This window comes from Neovison vison, chromosome 6 (genome assembly GCF_020171115.1).
Source record: "Neovison vison isolate M4711 chromosome 6, ASM_NN_V1, whole genome shotgun sequence".
Taxonomy (NCBI): Eukaryota; Metazoa; Chordata; class Mammalia; order Carnivora; family Mustelidae; genus Neogale; species Neogale vison.
Window position 1 is genome coordinate 220,170,909 of NC_058096.1, and position 20,231 is coordinate 220,191,139.

At 55.9% G+C, this 20,231-nt stretch overlaps 1 protein-coding gene across 1 annotated transcript; it reads right to left on the reverse strand.

The window, feature by feature from the left end:
* Positions 1-722: 722 nt before the first annotated feature.
* Positions 723-18,293, reverse strand: LOC122910808 (long-chain-fatty-acid--CoA ligase ACSBG2-like). Its single transcript, XM_044255442.1, has 13 exons — positions 18,230-18,293; positions 17,537-17,760; positions 13,900-13,988; positions 13,253-13,373; positions 8,541-8,621; positions 8,282-8,431; positions 7,993-8,169; positions 6,057-6,238; positions 5,727-5,960; positions 2,271-2,488; positions 1,872-2,029; positions 1,205-1,451; positions 723-814 (listed from the first exon to the last, which is right to left on the reverse strand). The coding sequence occupies exons 1-13, from the start codon at positions 18,291-18,293 to the stop codon at positions 723-725; spliced, it is 2,037 nt and encodes a 678-aa protein (XP_044111377.1).
* Positions 18,294-20,231: the final 1,938 nt, after the last annotated feature.

The following is a 20,231-nucleotide window of genomic DNA, read 5'->3' on the forward strand; positions in this document are numbered from 1 at the left end:
TCCTCAAGTGTCCTGTTAACATTTTAGTTTCAATTTTAATTAAAAAAATATATATGTATACGTCCTCGCTGGCGCTGGGTGTGTCCCCAGAGACTCCTTGGTGGCCGCTGTCTCCGGGTGACCGCGAACAGCGCCGGAGTGGGGGTGGGCTCGTCACTGCACCCTCTCCCCAGGGGGTCGTGAGCCTGGGCGGCCGCGCCTCACCTTTCTTACGTCAGAGTGTGTGTAGTGTTCAAAGTGAAGCAGCTGTGGGCTTTATCGCACCGGGTTTCGGCTTTTCCGCAGCCTGCGGCAGGGACTCCTCACCCACCTGGGCACGGGGGACACTGCGCCGGGCTCCCCGTGGGGTGTCAGGTGGCGTCCCCGGGCTCCACCCCCCCCACGTGCCACTAGCACCCACCTGCCTAGTGGAGATAACCAAAAATGTCCCCAGACATCGCCACATGTGTCCTGGGAGCACAGGACCACCCTGGGTAAGCACCACAGCTTTTGTGAAACCAGTTTTATTCACTTTCACCTTTAAATGGAAAGCACTGCCCCAGAGGGGGCATCTTAGTTAAAACCCGTCCCGGTCGGCTCGGCACTCGGAACGGCTTCCCTCCTTCTAGAAGGCAGCACCTCGGGCATCACATCTTCTGGATCCTCCGATAGGGGTTTGGGGGCAGAGGGGCTCCGGGTCCGGGGATGAGGCCGGAAGCCCCGGGGCCTTTCCTGGCTGCTGGTTAGTTGTCATAGTCATCCTCCTCGTAAAGATTTTCAATTTCAGCTTGGTAGATCCTGGCCACCATGGCCCTCTTGAGTTTGGTGGTGGCTCCTGTCACAGAATCACGTGCAAGGCGGGACCTTCCCTCCACCCCCTGCAGGAGCCTCCCTCCCCGCAGGATGAGATGTTCATGGGCCAGATCGGTCCTGGGGATGCAGGGGGGCGCCTGGGGTCGGAACGGTAAAAGGCTGGGATTGAGGGGTCCAAGGAGGGGAGGTACAGTAGCCCCGTCCCAAAGTGCCCCGAGACTGTCCATCCTGCACGGGGACCCCCGCTGAGGACCGCCCCCTCTGCCCCCAGCCGGGTTCCTCGGAGGAGCCGCTGAAAAACGCAGGTGCCCGGGATCGTGGCCTGGGCAACGGTGGCGTTTCAAGGAGCACGAGTCAGGGGCTTGGGAGTGAGCCCCCGCAGCAGGACCCTTCCTGGCCCGCCCCCGCTCACCCAGCTCCCCTCCAGCCACCGAGAAGTCCGTCCTGAGGATGGTCCACTTCATGATCTTGGCGCTGTCGGAGGTGACCTCGGCGTTGGCGGCATCGATGCCCTGACCAATGAACTCCAGGACCACAGGGTCCCCGTCGTAGACGATGTCGGACAGCCGGGTGGACTGGCTCCTGAGCTGCCGGCAGAAAGCCACGGCCTCGCTGGTCAGTGCGTTCCGGGGCTCCCCTGTGTCCGTGTTGATCTGGCACTGACATTGGGGGCGGAGGGCAATGGGTCAGGAGACTCCCTAGCTGCCCCCACGCCCACACCCAAGCCCACGAGCCCAGCTCCCCACGCGGGGGCTCACCCCCGTGGCTTGTCTCTCTCCTCTCCACCCTGGGAGGGCCGCGTCCCCACCCCCTCCGGCGCCAATGAGAAAACAAGCTCGGCTTGGGGAGACTTGCCCCCCACGTCCCCACTTCCTCAGGGCTGGGTGGGCCCAGCTCAGCCCTAGCTGCCCTTTCTCTGGAAATGGGCCAGGAGCTTCCCCCACCCAGGGGCCCAAGGGACCGACCCCTTGCCTCTCCTCCCCCAGCCTCAGTGTGCCCATCCTGAAACCGGGGCAGCAGCCTCGGCCCAACCCACAGCCCGGATCATCGCGGGGCTCAGACACGCAGCCGGGAGGTACCTTGAGCGTAAGCAGGGCGCACAGGTAGGGCGCGTCCTGACCCACGAGCACGACGTAGCGCACAAGGGGGATGTACCGCTTCACCCGCTCCTCGATGGGGTTCGGGTTGATCCTCTCGCCTGAACTGAGGGTGATGATATCTGCATGCAGACAGGGAGCTGGGGGGGACGGCTGTGGTCTGAAAAGCCGCATCAAGTCAGCTCTCCTGCAGCCCACGGCCACCCCGATGTTCAGAAAGGACGAGATCGAGCCCAGGCACACAAAGGGTGTCCCTTCCTCCAAGCTGGACTTCCGTCCTCCCCTCATTGTTGTGCAGTACACTACCCGCACCACCATCCACAGCAGCCCTGTGGGGCCCACTCAGAGGCACAGAGCACCTTGCAGCCTTGTCTTGCTCACCTCTGGTGTTGCCCACGATGTACAGGAATTTATCAGCGTCCAAAAAGCCTAGGTCCCCCGTGCGCAACCAGCCATGGGCATCAAACTTCTCCTGGGTGTTCTCCGCATCATTGAGATACCCCATGAAGACGTTCCGGCCCCAAATGTAGATGTCCCCAATGCCCTCATCATCTTCATTCTGTGTCTTGATGTGGGTTCTGGGGAGGGACTTCCCACAGCTGGGGACAGTGGGCAGGGAAGGGATGTTAGGGACATACCAGATAGAGATTCCCATTGGCAGGGGGGCAACCCCTTACCCCCCACCCCCACCCCCCCGCACACAGCTTTTCAGATCCCACGCCTTTCCTGCCTGTCCGGCTTCTAACATCCTGTGGATCCAAAGCAGGGGGGGCACAGGGAGAAGGGGGACAGGGAGGGAAGGCTTGGCCCACCTTGACTTGGAACCAAGCTCGCCAAGTATGTGGACCTACCACACCCAGCTCCTGGCCAGCAGGAGCCCACGGATGAGCACAGGGGACAAGGCAAGAGGCAGGTGAACTCCAGACACCTTTTGGGTGGGACGGGTGGCTGTAAGAGGTATCTGGGCAGGAGAGAAAACAGGACCATCCAATCAAGAATGAGGCATCTCACCACCTGCTTATGTCCTCGGAAACTGGGGGTGGGTGCTGGGGCTGATGCTTTGCCTTTCAAAGCTCGAGGTTCCTATCCAGGCACCTGGACCCCAATCCTTGCCGCGCTTGCTCCCCAGGCTGACTGGAGACTCAGGGCAGGGCCTCAGCACGGGCCCGGCCAATGCCCAGGATACACCTGCTCGGGCTGAATTGTGTCTTCCCCAAATTCCTAACCCCAGATGAGATGGTGGTTGGAGCTGGTTGGGTTTCCGTGAGGTCCTGGGAGCGGGGACTGCATGATGGGACCAATGTCCTTTAAGGAGAGACACCATCTCTCCACCATGCAAAGACACAGAGAGGGGCCAGCCGTCCACACCACAACCAAATCAGGGACATCTTGGCCTTGCAGCCTCCGGAACCGAGACTAGTTCTCTGTGGTTCCTGAAGCCCCTGGGCCTGTGGTGCTCTGTCTTGGCAGCCAGAGCGGAGACACGGCCCCTGAGGCCAGACGCCCTGCCCCTCGTGCAAGGCAATCTCCGTTCACGGTCTCTCACCTCCCAAAGGAGCAAAGCCACCCAATGAAACACTGGAAAACCCAGAGGCCTGGCTGAGTGCCTCTGTTCGGACTGGTTCCTGGCTGTGGAGACCACTTTCCTCGCTCGAGCTGCTCAGGTCTTGTGTGGAATGACAGGATTCTGGAAGCATCGGGGGCTGGCTCTGGCTGCTTAGCCTGCGAGCCCACCGCCCCCCACGGCAGGGATTCTTGACGCTGGGGTCCTACTGGTCTGACACCCCTGGCAGGCAGGGGTCACTCCACATGCCAAGCGGTACCTAGAACGTGTGGCAACTCCGAACACCACCACCCAGTCAAGCGACGGCTTGGGCCGCAGAACCGATCTTTCCTTCAGCCCCTGTGCCCGTCCCCCTTTCTGCCCTGCCTCTCTTTGGATCTGGGGGTTGAGGAGACCCTGTGAGTGGCAAAGTGCTTGGTGACTGGCCTTCGTCTTGTCTCTGCTGAAGGTCGCTTTCACCTCCCCAAAGCCAAGGTGCTCTCGGGAGGGTGCCGCAGACTCTCTCCTTGACCAGACGCAGCTCGGGCTTCTCTGAGCTGTCTTCACAGCCCTCGGCCTTGGTCTCTAGGCACAAACCATCTCATCCACCCCCGAACAGAGAGACTTGCGAAAACCTTAGCATCTCCCGACGCTCAGGCCACATCCCCCAGGATGGCCCTATCCCTCTTACATCCCTTCCAGAAAGCTCGGGGCTCCCAGGAGAGTTTCCCAGATGCCCCCCCCCCAAGCCCCCTTTTAGGGTTGCTACTTTAAAAAAGTTTTCAGGCAAGTCCGCCTCTGCCCTTTGAGATGCAAATCTGCCACCCAGAACTTTCTCCACTCTTTGAAATGTGAATGGTCAGGGAGGTAACTCTGGCTTTCTCCCCCCAGCGCCTGTGGGAGGCTCAGGACCCCTCCCCAGAGGGCTGCTTGCTCTCGTCTGCACCTCCTGCCACAAACACACAGTAGGTTTATTTCTTTCCAGAGAAGCAAGTGCCAGTTGTCAGACCTGGAGGGGTTCAGTTAGTGAGCGCCAACCCCCTTTCCTGCTTTCTGTGACTGCCACTTCCCAGACGGCTCAAGCCCCTCCCTTGACCCCACAGACCCCTCGAAGACATCCAGTCCCTCAGCCCAAATTCAAGTAGAGGTCAGGTCACACAAGGCCCTCCTTCTGGCTGCAGTGGTAGTTGTGAATAAAATCTGTCCCTGTCACTTTAAGGTGTGTCTGGTTTCACCTTTGAAAATGGTCACCCCTCCAGAGGCCAGCCCCAGGTTAGGGAGACCAAGGGCGGGGAAGAAATGCAGCCCACCAAAAGGGCTGGGACGTGTCCAAGTCAACTATTTTGTCCTGTCTTTTCAGCACATGCTGAGTCCTCCAGGAAATGTGCAGGGGTCCCTGAACGAAATCAGGGGTGGTAGTAGCCAGCCTCCAGATGGCTTTGCCCACCCAGAATCCACATCCTGGTGTAGCCCCCTCCTACCCTGGAGAGGGCTGGTCTTCCCGACCCCCATAGATGTCAGACAGGGCAGAAATAGCAAAGTTCCGCTTCTGAGGTTAGGTCGTAATAGGGTTGGCAGATCAAATACAAGATGCCTGGGTATATCTGAATTACAAGTGCAAGTATAAGTATATCCCAGATATTATAGGGGATATACTTACAGTGAAAAAAAATAAATATTGTCTGAAATTCAAATGTCCCTAGGTGTCCTGTATTTTATTTGCTGAATCTGGCCACCCTGAAGGAGAGTGTGGCTTCCACTTCCACCTTGCCCTCTCTGGGGTCTCTTGTGTGGGGAAGACCACTGTCGTGGTGGGGAGAGGTCAGCTAGCAAAGGAACAAAGCGGCCGTGTGTGGAAGCCAGCCTCCGAGCGGCTCCTCCGACCCCGGTTGAGCCTTCAGATGAGGCCACCCCAGCCAACAGCTTGACTGTGACGCCTTGAGGTACACAGCTCCCAAGCAGCTCCCCGATTCCCAACCCACAGAGGCCACGGAATCATGTCTGTGGTACTAAGCTGCGAAATTTCAGGGTAACCTTTACACGGCGATGAATGTGTTCCCTCCCAAGGGGCCGGAGTGTCAAAAATGGTTGGCCGTTCGTAACAAGAATGGTTGGCACATTAGAAAACAAATCCGAGGGGCTTCGGGTCACCGTACGTGGGGGTTCGCTTGCTCGTTTGACCTCGGATATGCGTTCCTCAGTGGGGAAGAACAGAGTAGCGGGACCGTGCGTCCTGGTCAAGGTCAGGGCGCCCCCCCGCCCAGCCACCTGTCCATCCCTCCACTGAGACCCACCTCAGCAGCCGGATGTCATGCTGCCTGGAGACCGTGTGGATGCCGGTGCTCTCGGACAGGCCGTAGAGCGCGAGGATGGGCATGTTGAGGCTGAGGAAGTAATCCAGGGTGGCTCTGGAGAGCCCCAGGCCCAGGCTGAAGTACTGCCGGCAGTGATGGAGACCCAGGAACTTCCTGGCCTGGTTAAAGGTCAGCCTCTTGGCCAGGCCGAAGCACAGCGGGGGATGGGTCTGCCTTGAGGAGCGGACACAGGGGAACAGAGCTGGGCCTCGGGACTCCACGCCGGCACCCCCCGCCCTCCTCCGGGGCAGCCCTGAGACCCAGCCTCACTTGAACATCCACTTTCTGTTTGTCCTGAGTCCCAGCCCCATGGCCCACTGGTCGACCCTCCTCCGGAATGGGGAGGACGAGAGCTGGTCGGTCTTCAGGCTGTCCAGCAATCTGTCCCAGACCCACGGGACGCCGTGGAACAAGGTGGGCTTCACCTCCCGGAGCGTGTCTATCAGGGAGCCCTGCATCACACGGCACCGTGGGCTCCCGGCCAGCCCTGCCCCAGCCCCGCAGCCCCCTGCCCCACCGCAGGGCCAGGTGTGGGAAGCCCTTCCCTGCAGCCATGGCCGGGACCCGTGTCGTGAGGGAGGCAGGGAGGGGGATGGCCGAGGGGGATGACCAGGTCCATCTGCTCCCACTGGCCCTGATCAGTGGGACACGCAGGATCCGTGTCCCTCCCCACGTGACTCCACACATGTGAGATTCAGCCACAGCATTTGCTGCTCCTGGGGTCCCGTCCACCCTCTCCCAGAACCCTGAGTCGGGGCAAGCAGTGGATGGAGAAGGGAAGGGAAGGTGCAGAGACAGAGACAGAGACACACGGAAGATGACAAACACACAGATTAAGAGATGGAGGGGGAGAGAGACAAGATGAGACAAAGAGGCAGAAGGGACGGGAGGGGAGGGAATGAGAGGACGTGGGGGCTGGGGAGGGACAAACTCTGGCTTTATCGCCGCTTTCACATCTTCTCAGTTACCGAGAGAGATGCCCCAGCGCCCACAAACGCGACACTGACAATGAAGCGAGGAGAGTAAAGCCGAGCCGAGCCACGCGCACCGGCCCGCACCGGAAGAGAGAGGCCAGCCCCAGAGCTGAGCCGGGTCTCACATTATCAAAAGGCCTTTAAGGGGCTCCAAGAAGAGCTTGTGACACGTGAAAATAGGAAATCGAAGCTTTCGTGTCCGTAACGTTTTCCACTTTTTTCAGTGAGAAATCTGCAGAAATGTGTTCTCTCCCTAAGTACCTACGGGATTCACCTCAGTTACGCCCCTCGGCCCGGGACGCCTCCATCCCGCACCACCTGGCCCTTTGCGCGACCTGTTTGCGGGCCCCTTGGCTGAGGGAGTCGCAAGGATCCGGCGGGCAACGAGGTCCTGGTTTTTTCGCTTTTCCCTACTTCCTGTCTTGACGGCAAGTGTGTGATTTTCTACACTCAGAGTCAACGCGGCTGGGACTGAGGTCTCGTGACGTATGTCAGTGACCTCGTGACCCACATGACCCCATCCTGACCATTTTCAGTGCACAGCTCCGTGCCCTGAAGCTCGCTCACACTGTTCTGCAGTCATCCCCACCGTCTGTCTCCAGAACTTTCCATTTCTCCACACGGAGACTCTGTCCCCATGAAGCACAGACTCCCACCCCCTGCCTCAGCCCTGGCTTCCACCCTCTCCTCTCTGGTTTGTGTGGACGCGACTCCTCTGGGGACCTCCCGGCGGGAGTGGGGTCCTGCGGGACAGGTCCTTCTGGGTCTGGCTGCTCTCGCTGAGCCCCGTGTCCTTGGGGTCCCCCCACGTGGTGGCAGGTGGCAGGGTCCCTTCCTTCCTAGGGCTGGGCCGTCTTCTGTTGGGTGGTGGAGCTCTGTTACCCACTAGTCTGTTGATGGGCACGAGGTGCGCTTCCCCTCACATGCTTTTGTAACGGCTGGATCAAGCCTCCTGTGCTGGTGAGTTTTGCCCCGTGGGAGGAGCCGGATGGAGGCTTCCCATGCCCCAGGGCACGATCTCATGTCTGCTCCAGCCCCCTCACTTCACAGACGGGGAAACCGAGGCCCAGAGACGCAGAGGACCGAAGTCGCACAGCAGGCTGGGGATGGGGGCAGGGCAGGCATCCCAGTCCTGGGCGGAGCTCCCCACAGAGGAGGAACCCCCCTACCCCTCCAAGTCCCCCGGCCTCACATGCGCCCACGGCAGCAGAGGGCCCGGGAGCTCCGCTCACCCTCAGAGCGTCCGGCTGGGCGAAGTAGAGGGTTCCGGCGACTGAGATGGAGACCCACATGTCCAAGAGCTGGGCCCCCATGTAGCTGAGCGGGAGGTAGTTCACCAGGATCTCCTGCGCCTCCGGAGGGCACTTGTAAGACAGCCTCTGGGCCGTGGCCAGCGTGGTCCAGGTGATCTGCAAGGCCCCAGAGCCATCACCCGAAGGCTTGTTCTCCACCCCCGGGAGCTCACCTTCCTCCACTCGAGCCCCAGAGCCCCAGGCTCCCCCCTCCAGAGGGGACACTCACGTTGTCGTGGCTAAGCATCATGGCCTTCGGGGGGCCTGTGGCCGACAGGCTGTAGACCAGGGTGCAGCACTGGTTAGGCTTCTGGGAGTCGATGACCCGGTCCAGCGTGTCTTCTGAGGTGCCGCCTGCCAGGTCCAGGAACCCTCTCCACTGCAGAGAGCCAGCGGAGGGGTGGGGGGTGGCCGGGAGGGGACCTTGACCCTGAGACCTCAGCCCCCAGGCCGCGCCCCCGCCCCTGCCCTCCCCGGCGAGGACCTACAGAATACAGGTTCTGCAGCCGGGTCCGGATCTCCTCCTTGTACTGCACGATGGCTTTGAGGTGTTTCAAGGAGCCCTGGATCTGCCAGACAGCGAGGGGCTCAGGACGCGCCGGGCAGGAGCGCTGGTCGCAGCTGAGCCCGGAGCCCGCTTCCCCAGCACTCCCCCACGGGCGGCAAGGGCACTCCCCCATTTTCCTTCGACTGTGGCAAAACACACAGGAATTGGCCATGTTAACCATTTCAACGTGGACACTTGAGCGGTACTGAGTACATTCACGTGATGTGAACGTCACCTCTGTCTCGTTCCAGAACATTCCGTCTCCCCAGAAGGAAACCCGGTGGCTGTTAGCCGTGACTCCATTTCCCCGTCCTCCGGCCTATTCCGGATGTTTCGTATAGACAGAATCCTGCACTCCGTGGCTGCGTGTGTCCAGCTCTTCTCACTGAACGTCATGCTTTCTAGGTCTGCCTACACAGGGGCATGTCGGTGCTTTCCTCCTTTTAGGGCCGAGGAACAGTCCGGGGCGGGGATGGGCCACCATTTATCCGCTCATCGGCTGATGGGGTGCTGCACTGTGCCCCTGTCTGGGCTGCTGGGAATGTCGGTGTATGAACTTTTGTTTGCACATCTAGTTTTCCATTCTGTTGGGTAGACCCCCAGGTGTGGGATTGCTGGGTCATATGATGGTGATTCTACCATCGGCTTTCTGAGCCCCGTCACCTCACCAACACTTGTCACCTGCGTTTCTGACAATGGCTGTCTTCGTGGGTGGGAAGTGGCATCTCGTCGTGACGGCTTCCCTCTGTGTTTCCCGGATGACCGTGGACGTTGACCATCTTCTCTGGGGCTTACTGGCCATGCATGCTTCTTCTCTGGAGAAATGTCGAAGTTCTTTGCCCACTTTTGAACCGGGTTTTCGTTGATGGTGTGTTTTGTTTTCAACGTCGAGGGCTCCTGGACCCCTTGAAGGCGGACCGCGTGGGTGTCCTAGGGCTGCTGGGATACACTACGGTGTCGGCTCTGAGCCGCTGGGTCTGCTCTCTGCTTAGTGTCTCGTAATCTCCAGACCCAGGAGTGGGAAGCCTGGGTCCCTTCCGGAGGCCCCACAGCAGGAGTGCTCATTTGGGAACTGGCTTCTTTGGGTTTTTGGCAGAATCCGGCTCCCTGCAGCTGCAGGACCAAGGCCTGCCTATCTCCTGGCGGGCTGTCTGCTGAGGGCTCTTCTCCGCTCCTGAAGGCCACCATATTCTCTGGCTCAGGGTCCCTTTCTCCATTTTCAAAGGCAGAAACTCGGGGGCCAGGGAGGTTGAGGTCTTCTCATCCTTTGAATCTCTCGGCTCTCGGATCTGCCTTATCTTTCTCTGCCTCCAGCTGGTGTGTTTATGGGAGACCCCTCCCCCGGATAATCCAGGATCATCCCCCAGCTGAAGGGCCTTAATATTAATCCCATCAGCAAAATCCCTTTTGCCACACAAGGTGCCGTGATCACGCATCCCAGAGATTAGGGCATGGACATCCTTGGCATTAAGGGGCTGATCACACGGACCGACCCACAGGATTTCCTGAGAGGGAGGACTCAGGGATGGGGCCAGACTTCCGGTCTGAGCAGCTGGAAGGAGAAGGAAACACTGAGGGAAGGGCAAGTTTTTGGGGGGAAGATCCGGAGCTTGGGTTTGGACAAGCTGCATCTGAGATGCCTCTCCAGCATCCCACGGCGATTATTGGGAAAGCTGGAGATAAAAAGGCGGGAAATGTCTGCAAACAGCTATCTCCCGGGGAAAAGACAGAGAGCATGGGAAGCAGCGGTCTGCTGTCCCCAGCCTGGCTCTGTGATTAAGGTTCAAGCAAGTGAAGAGGAACAAGGAGCAGCCGGACAGGTGCAAGTTTCATTTTCGACATCGACCCCACTGCAGCAGGGGCGCACCTTCCAGGTGGAGAATGACCCAGGCCACACGCCTGGTCACCTGCCCAGACCCTGTCTTGGGTTTATTTATTTATTGAGCATTAAAACATTTGTGGTTAAAAAAAATACATGACAAAGTTTCCCATCTTAACCATTTTAAGCAGACTTTTTGTGGTGTTAAGTGTATTTGCATGACTGGGAAACAGATCTCCAGAACTTCCCATCTCCCCACTCGGAGATTCTGTCCCCGTGAATCACGGACACCCCTCTCCCCGCCCCAGCCCTGGCTCCCACCCTCTCCTCTCTGTGTGGACACAGGACTCCCCTCTGGGGACCTCCTGGGAGTGGGGTCCTGCAGGATGTGTCCTTCTGAGTCTGCTCCTCTTGCTGAGCCCAGTGTCCTCAGGGTCCCTCCACGTCATGGCAGGGGTCAGGGACCCTTCCTTTCTGAGGCTGGACCGTGTTCCCACGTGGGGATGGACCGTGCCGTGTGTATCATTCATTCATCAGTGGACATCCGGGTTATTTCCATATTTTGACTGTTGTGGATACTGCTGCTATGAACTTGAATGAACCAAAGTATCTTCAACACCTTTCCTTACTTATTTCGGGCACACATCCGGCATGGGATTGCTGCTGCCTCTATAAAGTTTTGAGGAGGCACCATGCTGTGTTCTATAGTGGCCGGACCGGTTTACGTTCTCGGCAGAGGACTGGATTGATGGATGGATGCATAATTTACATTCAGTAAAAGTCACCTGTTTAGGTCCACAGTTTCACGAGTCTTTTTTAAAAAGATTTATTTATTTATGTTTAGAGAGAGAGAAGAGCAGCAGGGAGGGGCAGAGGGGGAGAGAGAGAGAGAGAATCTCAAGCATACTCCACACGGAGCTTGGAACCTGACCCGGGGCTCCATCTCGTAATCCTGAGGTCATGACCTGAGCTGAAATCAAGAGTCAGATGCTTCAACAACAGAGCCCCTCAGGCACTTCCAGTTCCACGAGTCTTGACAAACTTATAGCAGTGGAACCACCACCTTCATCAAGATCTAGAACATTTCCATCGCCCCATGAAGTTTCCTCAGCCCCTTTGTGGTCCGATTCCTCCTTTCAACTTGGGAGCCACTGTTCTGGATTTCTGTCCCGTAGCTTTGCCTTTGCTGGGGCTTCCCATATATAAACTCACACCACGGGTAACCTTCTCTCATTCAGCACATTTCGGATGCAGCCACGTGATTACACGCAACAGGAGCCCAGTCATCACTATGGTTTGGTGGTACTGATGGACCACGATTTAGCCAAATGACACAAAAACAGCTGGATCTTGGTTAATGGATGTTTGGGCAGTTTTTGGCAATCATGCCTGGAACAGCCACAGACACTCACATGCAGGGTAGACGCGTGTTCTCATTTCTCTTGGGTACGTACTCCATGGTGGGAGGTCTGGACTATATATTACGCCTTTGTTTCGCTTGCTGTGAAACCATCTAGCCATTTTCCAAGATGGCGGCACCATCTCTGCCAGCAGTGAAGGAGCATTCTGGTGGCTCTCTCTCCTCATCAACATGCGGTATGGTCTGTTTTAAAACTGGAGTCATCCTAGGGGGTGTTTTGTGGTGGCCCTGTCTTTGCCTACATGCCTCTGTCCGCTTGTCGTGGGTCCTCTTAGGGTCCCCATTTCACAGAGTTCAGCTAAGGCTGCAGGACAGGCAGGGGCTGACCCAAAGTGTCAGCTCTAGGACCATCACAGTTCCTCCACAGGAGGGAGAAGAAGACCCAGAGCCCGGGGTGGCCAAACATGAGTGGGCATTACTCTGATGCCCACTTCCTCTGGGTGCCCCATGTGCCCATGGATCTTTCCCCATTCCCTCCTTGGAACAGAGATCAAATAGGAATGACCATACCATTGATGATCCTATTGACGATAGTGTTAGCATTGAACACTGATCATGCTAAGCTCTGTCTAGCCTATTTCAGGTGTACTCAGTTCATTCTCAGAACCAAACCCATTGGGTAGGTCCTATTACCACTCCCACTTTACAGGTGAGGAACCTGAGGCACCAGAAGGTGCAATACCTTGCCCAAGGGCCCACACGTAGTGAAACAGCCTCCAAGCCATGGAGCCCACACCCAGAACCACCTCACTTGGAGCAGCCCTGGCCCAGAGAAATTCAGGATCTGTTGTACAGTTCCATTAAGATGTAACATCCAGAACAGGCAAAGCCACAGAGACAGAAAGTGGATTGGTGGTTGCCAGGGACTGGGGCCAGGGTAATGAAGCATCCCCACTAACAGGCACAGGGCTTGCTTTTCAGGTGATGGAATGTTCTGGAACCAGACAGAGGTCTTGTTTGCACAACACTGTGAGTGCCCTCAATGCTACTGAACTAAAAAGGGTGTCAATGGTAAATTGTATACTGTGTGCATTTTACCACAGTAATTAAAAAAAAAAGTGGGAGAGAGGTTCTGCTTGCAGTAGACACATCGAAGTCCCAGTTTGGGGTGTGTTGCGGGTCAGCCCCTGAGCCAGCATTGAGCAGGCTCTGACCTCCTCAGGCTTGAGCACCGGCTGTGGTCAGCAATGCAAGGGCCATTTGGCAGGAACGGCACATGCCTGGCATCTCTTACAGGCCCCGGACCTGCCTGAGCATGGAATCCACAGTTCCCAGCTTGTGAGTAACAGTGGGATGGTAGGTGCATCATTCATTGGATCTGTTTTGTCTACTGGGCAAAGTTTGTGTCTTTACCTGAGCTGTGCCCTCCACCAGGCATGCCCACCAGGATCCCACAGGTCCCCAAATCACTGACCTGGATGATTTTCTGCAACTGCCTGTCATTATCCACCACAAAGATGTCTATCTCCGAGCTTTCAGCGATGACCTGGCAGGCTTTGGGGGAGTTGGTGGCCAAGATGCCAACAGAGAAGCCTCTAGAAGCAGAACCCAAGAGGTGAAGACCCACTAGAGAATTGCAGGGCTTCCAAGAGGCCAGCTTTGCCAAAGGAGAGACAGTCCCTCAGGAAGAGCCCTTAGTGTGGCAGACAGCCCCAAACATCCACAGTATGCCTTGTTTGAAGGTGGGACTCAGGGACAGCTTGGATGTGAGCCCTGCCCTCCAGAGTTTCCCCAATGGTCTGGACAAGTAGGGGAGGGCTCCATGCTAGAGAACACTGGGAAGTGGGGAAGGTTTTTTGGAGGAGGGGTCATGGGGCTGGGCTTCACAGGATGTGTAGGAGTTCAACAGGTAGAGAATGTCAAGAAGGGTGAGCTGGCTGGTGCTCAGGGCTGAGCCCTTGATGAGTCCCACTGAACACAGCCCAAAGAGGAGCCTAGTCTGCTCCTTGAACTGGGCTCTTCCGTGAGACCCCCTATGGATTCAAGAGGAGGGATAAGCCTTTGCTGGACTGGTGACTTCCTGCAGCCATGTACCCCAGGGAGATACCAGACAACTCTTACCCAGCCATGATAGCACCAATGTTGGCGATGACCCACTCCTCCGAGTTTAACCCCATGATCCCCACTCCGTGGAAGCGCTCCAGGCCCAGCTGGGGAAGGAGGCCCTTGTGAGGCACGAGGGTACTCATCTGCCACTTGCCCCTCCCTCCCTGCCCCGGAGCCAGAGCCTCAGGCAGAGAGCCCTGGGCTCCCTTTTCTCTGTTGACCATTTGGACTTCTGTTTGCTGATCAAAGAGCCCATCTCCCCCATTACAAGCATCTAGGGCACTGGTTCTCAACAGAGACGACTCCACCTTCCCAGGTGACATTGGGCAACATGGGGAGACATTTCTGGGGAAGGAAATGGTGCTGACATTGAGTGAGTGGGCACCAGGGGTGTTGAGAAATATCCTCTGACGTACAGAACAGACCCGTCCACAAAAAAATGATCCAGCCCCGAGTGTCCATAGTACTGAGATTAGAAAATATGAATAAAACGTGCTCCCTCTCCAACATTTTTTTGAATAAATATTTGGCAAAATCAGGGCTGTACTAGGCCTATATTATCATTAACATGCCATTGTTGGTAAAACCATACATCCTATTTTCCCAGCCTTTAAATATTTCTTTATGGTATCAAATATAATACCTCAATGATATTGGGTAATATAGAGATGTCACAACTTTGGGGCATCTGGCTGGCTCAGTTGTTAAGTGTCTGCCTTCGGCTCAGATCATGATATCAGGTTCCTGGGATCGAGGCCCATGTCAGGTTCCCTGGTCAGCGGGGAACCTGCTTCTCCCTCTACCCTTCACCCTGCTTGTGCTCTCTCTCTCAAATAAATAACATCTTTTTTTAAAAAGTCATAATTTAGTGACCCCCCCCTTTATTGGTTGATACTTAGGTAAGATCCTTTTTCCCCTCCATTTTTATTAGATAAAATATTGGGAGAACATCTGCCTAGCTCAAGCTCTGTATACCCACATTATTTGTGCTGATGTCTGGATTGACTTAAAAATTCAAAATGGCACACCATTCATCCACCCTGGCAGAACCAGGGGTTGCCACCACCTGGCCCCCAGGTGGGCCTTTCCCCTCCACTCTAGGCTTCTGAGCACAACTGCCCACTGCTTGTATCCTTGTCTAAACAGGGCACTATAAAGTCAACATAAAGAATTGTTGATGTTACCCACTCCCTTGTGCTGACCCTGCCTTCTGCAATCTCAGTTAACAGCAGTTCCTTCAAGTTGCCCAGGCCAGAAATCTTGATTACCCTCAGTGCCTTTCATTCTCCTGGACACCCAACTCATCAAGACATAATGTTGGCTCTGCCTTCAGAATCTGACCACGTCTCATCCACTCTCCTGCTACCATACAGGTCCCAAACACCTTCTCAATCCCAACTGGTCTCTCTTTTTCCACCCAGTCTGTTTTCTCTGTAGCAGCCACATAGTGCCTGTGAGTACCCAACTCTGGGCACATTTCTCTGCTTACAGCCCTCCATGGCTCCCACCTCATTACTGGTAAAAGCCCTCCAAGACCCAGCAAAACATGTCCCTATCGCGCCCTGCCCTTATCACCTCCCTCTCCCCCTCACTCACTCTGCTTTAGCAACATCGGTCTCTTTGCTGTTCAACCAACATGCCAGATCCCGTCCTGCCCCAGGGCCTTTGCACGTTTGTTCCCACTGCCTGTAACACTTACCCCCAAATACTCACTTAAATTCCCCCCTTCCAGTTGTTTAAGTCTTGTTGAAATGCCACTCTCAGAGAGTCTCTCTTTGGCTACCATAGGGTAAGATTACAACCCCTACCCCAGCTCATCAACCCTTTTATTTTCTTTAGTTTTCTCTGGATCACTGTCTACTTACTGAATACTTGTTTGTTGCATTGACAGGACAAGTCCCTAGAGGTCTCTTACCCCCTTTCCTAATCTGAAAAACAGGCATTCCTTTCTTGAAGACATACCCAAGGGGCTAGATTCTGGAGGCCTGCAATGAATGAGGTGGTCTGGCCCCTTGCCCTCATGAGCTGACCAACTAAACAAATAAAATTATACAACTATGTTGCCACATGGCTATGAGTGCTGTGCAGAGCATTTTCTTTTTTTTTTTTTTAAGATTTTATTTATTTATGAGAGAGCGAGCACAGGCAGACAGAATGGCAGGCAGAGGCAGAGGGAGAAGCAGGCTCCCCGCCGAGCAAGGAGCCCGATGTGGGACTCAATCCCAGGGATCATGACCTGAGCCGAAGGCAGCTGCTTAACCAACTGAGCCACCCAGGCGTCCCTGGGCAGAGCATTTTCAAAGGGGCTATGATAGAGTGTATTGGGAGCTGGTGAGTCTGGGGAGCCAGGGTGATCAGGGATGACCTCGCCCAAAAGATGAGGCATTGGAGGGGCACCTCGGGAGCTTAGTCTGTGTCTGACTTGTGATTTCAGATCAGGTCACGATCTCAGCCTGGTGAGGTCAAGCCCTGGGTCAGGCTCCGCACTCAGCAGGGAACCTGCTTGAGATTCTCTCTCCCTCTCCCTCTACCCCTCCCTCCAGGAAATAAATAAATCTGGAAAAAAAAAAAGGTGATACATTGGCAAAGAGACACAGTAACAGTAACTACTGTAAAAATATAGCTAATGCTGATGTAATGCTCAGTGTGAGTCAGGGGCTGCTTGATAGGTGTAAACTTTCTGAATTCTTTTTTTTTTCCTTTAAAGATTGTATTTACTTCTTTATTTGAGAGGGAAGAGAGCACAAGCAGGGGCAAGGGCAGAGGAAGAAGGAAAAGCAGGTTTCCCATAAGGCAGAGAGCCTGACACCAGACTCATCCCAGGACCCTGAGATCATGACTTGAACACAAGCAGACGCTTAACCCACTGAACCACCCAGGCGCCCCAACTCCCCAAATTCTTGTAGCAAACCTTTGTTTTATACTAAATTTAATAAAGTAAATGGATCTGTTCATATATAACTTTTACATTTTTTAATATCATACATATAAAAAATAGGTATAAAAATCCCCATTTTAGGGCGCCTGGGTGGCTCAGTGGGTTAAAGCCTCTGCCTTCTGCTCAGGTCATGGTCTCAAGGTCCTGGGATGGAGCCCCACATCCGGCTCTCTGCTCAGCAGGGAACCCGCTTCCTCCTCTCTCCCTCTCTGCCTGCCTCTCTGCCTTACTTGTGATCTCTGTCTGTCAAATAAATAAATAAAATTGTTTCTTAAAAAATCCCCATTTTACAGATAGGGAAACCGAGGCAGGGTGAGGCTGGATCATTAAAAAACGTTGGTTTGAAGCACAGCCGACACCCAGTGTTCCATTAGCTTTCTGGGTACAACACAGTGATTCCACAAGTCTATATGTGATGCTACATCCACAAGCGTAGCCTAAGTCATTTTTTTAAACAAAAAAGCCACATCTAACCACATCTAACCACACCTGGTAGTGAGCGAGGTTAAGTGACATGAGCAAAAATGGGCAAGTAAGGGCGGAGCCAGACGAAAGGATGCCTGTCCAGGCGGGCCTGGCAGTAGGGGCACTTAAGGAAGAGGCGGGGTGGGGATGGTGTCGGGGAGTGGCGCGCAGGCGCGGTGGCCCCCGGCGCAGCAGTGCGCAAGCGCAGAGCGGCGGGCGCGCGCGCAGGCGCAGGAGGACACGCGGTACCTTGAGGAAGGCCTTGGCGGCGCGCCGGCACTCCTCGTAGTACTCGATGTAGGTGAGCAAGTGCCAGCCGTTCCTGTGCTTGGAGCCGAGCGCGATGTAGTTGGCGTACTTGATGGCCGTGTTCATGACCATGTCGTGCACGGTGATGGGCGCCTGGCTGGTGAAGGCGTCCTCCTGCCGCAGGTGCACCTCGCCGTCGCGCTTTGACGTGCAGTAGGGGTGCTCTGTGGGCAGGCGGGGCTCGGGGGCAGTGAGACCCCGGGTGGGTGAAGGAGGATGCAGGGCTGCGGCCCCGGTGGCTGCAGGGGCGGGCAGAGCAAGTGGGGGAGGGCATGGCAGACAGAGGGAGAGAGACGCCGCCGCCCAGGGAGAACGCTGGAGGGGGATGGGGAGACACAGAAGAGGGCGCAGGGACGGGTGGACAGACAGATGCACCGGCCCACACGGGGGGCTCGGCAGCAGCCCACCAGCAAGCAGGCAGCCCAGTCGCAGGCCCGCTGCCCCTCCTCTGGACTCCCCAAGGACCAGCGCCTCTGACCGCTGTGTCCACCTTCGCCACCTCCCTTCCGTACTCCCAGCCGCCCGGCCAGCCTCCCCCAGAGCCCTGACCCGACCCCAGAGATCCCGAGGCTGGCTCACCCACCTTGGGTGGGTGACTGGCTTCTGTGGGGCCCAAAGAGCCCCCCCCCTTACCTTTGGCTTTCACTTCCGATTGCCGATCTCTCTCAGTTGGACTCAGTGTCTTGCGTGAGGACATGGTGCGCAGCCTATCTTCCCTCACTTACAGCCTGGGGAGCGTCGGGCCTCCTGGGACATCCACAGAAACACACTTGCGGTTGGGTGGAGGGCTGCGAGTGTGCAGGCCCGTGGAGGCCCGGGGCTCCCAGCTACTGGCGAGGGGTGGTCAGGGAAGGCTGCTCTGAACAGTGGGTAGGAGCTGACTTGGTGCGGGAAAGGGGAAAGAACCGAGGAAAGAGAGAGTGTGATGAAGGCCGTCCGGGCTGGAGTATAAGGAAAAGTGGGGGAAAGGGAGGAAAAGAAGCCAGCTAGGTGGTGAGAGTGGGATCAGCATGGGGTCTCGCTGGCTGGTTTGTACAGAATTGCTTTCTGGTTCCTTCTGTGTCCGACCCCCCACGCAGTGTGGAGACTGGCTGACCCCTGACGGGAGCTGAAATGCGTCAGCTCCCAGCCCCTGCCTTCCGCCCACAACATATTTTCACCTTCTCTGTCATCGGGGAGGCTGTGCCCACTTCGGTCTGGCGATTCTTTTTATGAGCTTTGATGACCCCCCTGCTCTAGCCACAGGGGGACAGCAGTCTCTAGACTAGACATCCAGAATGTTCCTGTCTATGGCCAGCCTTTGTGACCTCACTGTGGATTCTGTAGCCTAGAGCCACGGTGGAGATGTGGCCTGTTGCTGCTTGGCCGAGGCCTGTCTTAGGGGCCCGGGGTCTCTCCCCACAGCCAGTGGTTCCCAAGGTGACTGCTCCTAGGGAGGAGCCGGCAGGCAGCAAAATCTTTGCTTCAAAACTGGCAGCTGGAGGGATTCCATAGTCCCTGCCCAGCGTTGTTAGCTTTGGGTGACCACGTTCACAGGAGACCAGAAAGGGAGTAGTGAGGTGAGGAGGCACTGTGGAAGCCAGGAGGTCTCGGGGCCAGTGAAGCCGAGTGTGTCAGAGAGCCAGTTAAGGTCGGCAGAACCCAAGGCTCCCAAAAGGTGGAGAAGGACCTTGAGTCACTATGCCTGTGTGTGTGTGTGGGGGGGGGGGTGTTCTGAATTCACCTGCCCATTAGGTGCAGTCTGGAGCTAGAATAGTTTCCCGGATGGGCCTACGGCTGGATTTTCACATACTGCATTGGATGCTGTTGAAGTCAATAAACGAAAAAAGCATTTCAAGGCCTCTCTGGTTCCTCAAAAAAATCAAACATAGAGTTACCATATGACCCAGCAATCCCATGTCTGGGAATATACCCAAAAGAACGGGAAGCAGGGGCTAGAAGAGATTTTGCGTGCTCACGTTCCCAGCAGCCTGATTCACAACAGTTAAAAGGAAACCACTGTCCACGGATGGATGAAGGATAAACAAAATGTGTCCATCCGTGCGATGGGCTATGATTCAGCCTTAAAATGGAGGGCCATGCCGACACCTGCTACAATGTGGATGAACCTCGAGGACGTTGTGCTTGTGATATAAGCCGGACATAAAAGGACAGATTCTGTCTGATCTCATTTGCGGGAGGTACTTAAAGCAGTCAGACTCAGAGAGACAGAAGGGAGAGTGGTGGTTGCTGTACACAGAGGGAGATGGAGAAGCAGGCTCACCCTGTGGGACTCCATCCCAGGACCCTGGGATCATGACTTGAGTCAAAGGCAGATGCTTAACAGACTGAGTCACCCGGGCGCCCCGCAGATACATGATTCTTTTTTTTTTTTTTAAACTTTTTCAACTTTAAAAAAAAGATTTTATGTATTTATTTGACAGAGATCACAAGAAGGCAGAAAGGCAGGCAGAAAGAGAGGGGGAAGCAGGCTCCCTGCTGAGCAGAGAGCCCGATGCAGGATCCCAGGACCCTGAGTTCATGACGTGAGCCAAAGGCAGAGGCTTAACCCACTGAGCCACCCAGGTGCCCCAGATACACAATTCTTAAATACTTTTGTCTTCTTTAGTTTCAAGTTTGACATTTGCTTGGCAGT

Bases quoted from the DNA above. Each gene is read 5' to 3' on its own strand.
- LOC122910808 (XM_044255442.1), bottom strand. From the start codon at position 18,293: ATGTCCTCACGCAAGACACTGAGTCCAACTGAGAGAGATCGGCAATCG. The intron at 5,961-6,056 runs GTGAGGCTGGGT...CCGCTCCTCAAG, and splicing joins AACAGAAAGTGGATGTTCAA to GCAGACCCATCCCCCGCTGT. The intron at 815-1,204 runs GTGAGCGGGGGC...ATTCTGTGACAG, and splicing joins GGTGGCTGGAGGGGAGCTGG to GAGCCACCACCAAACTCAAG.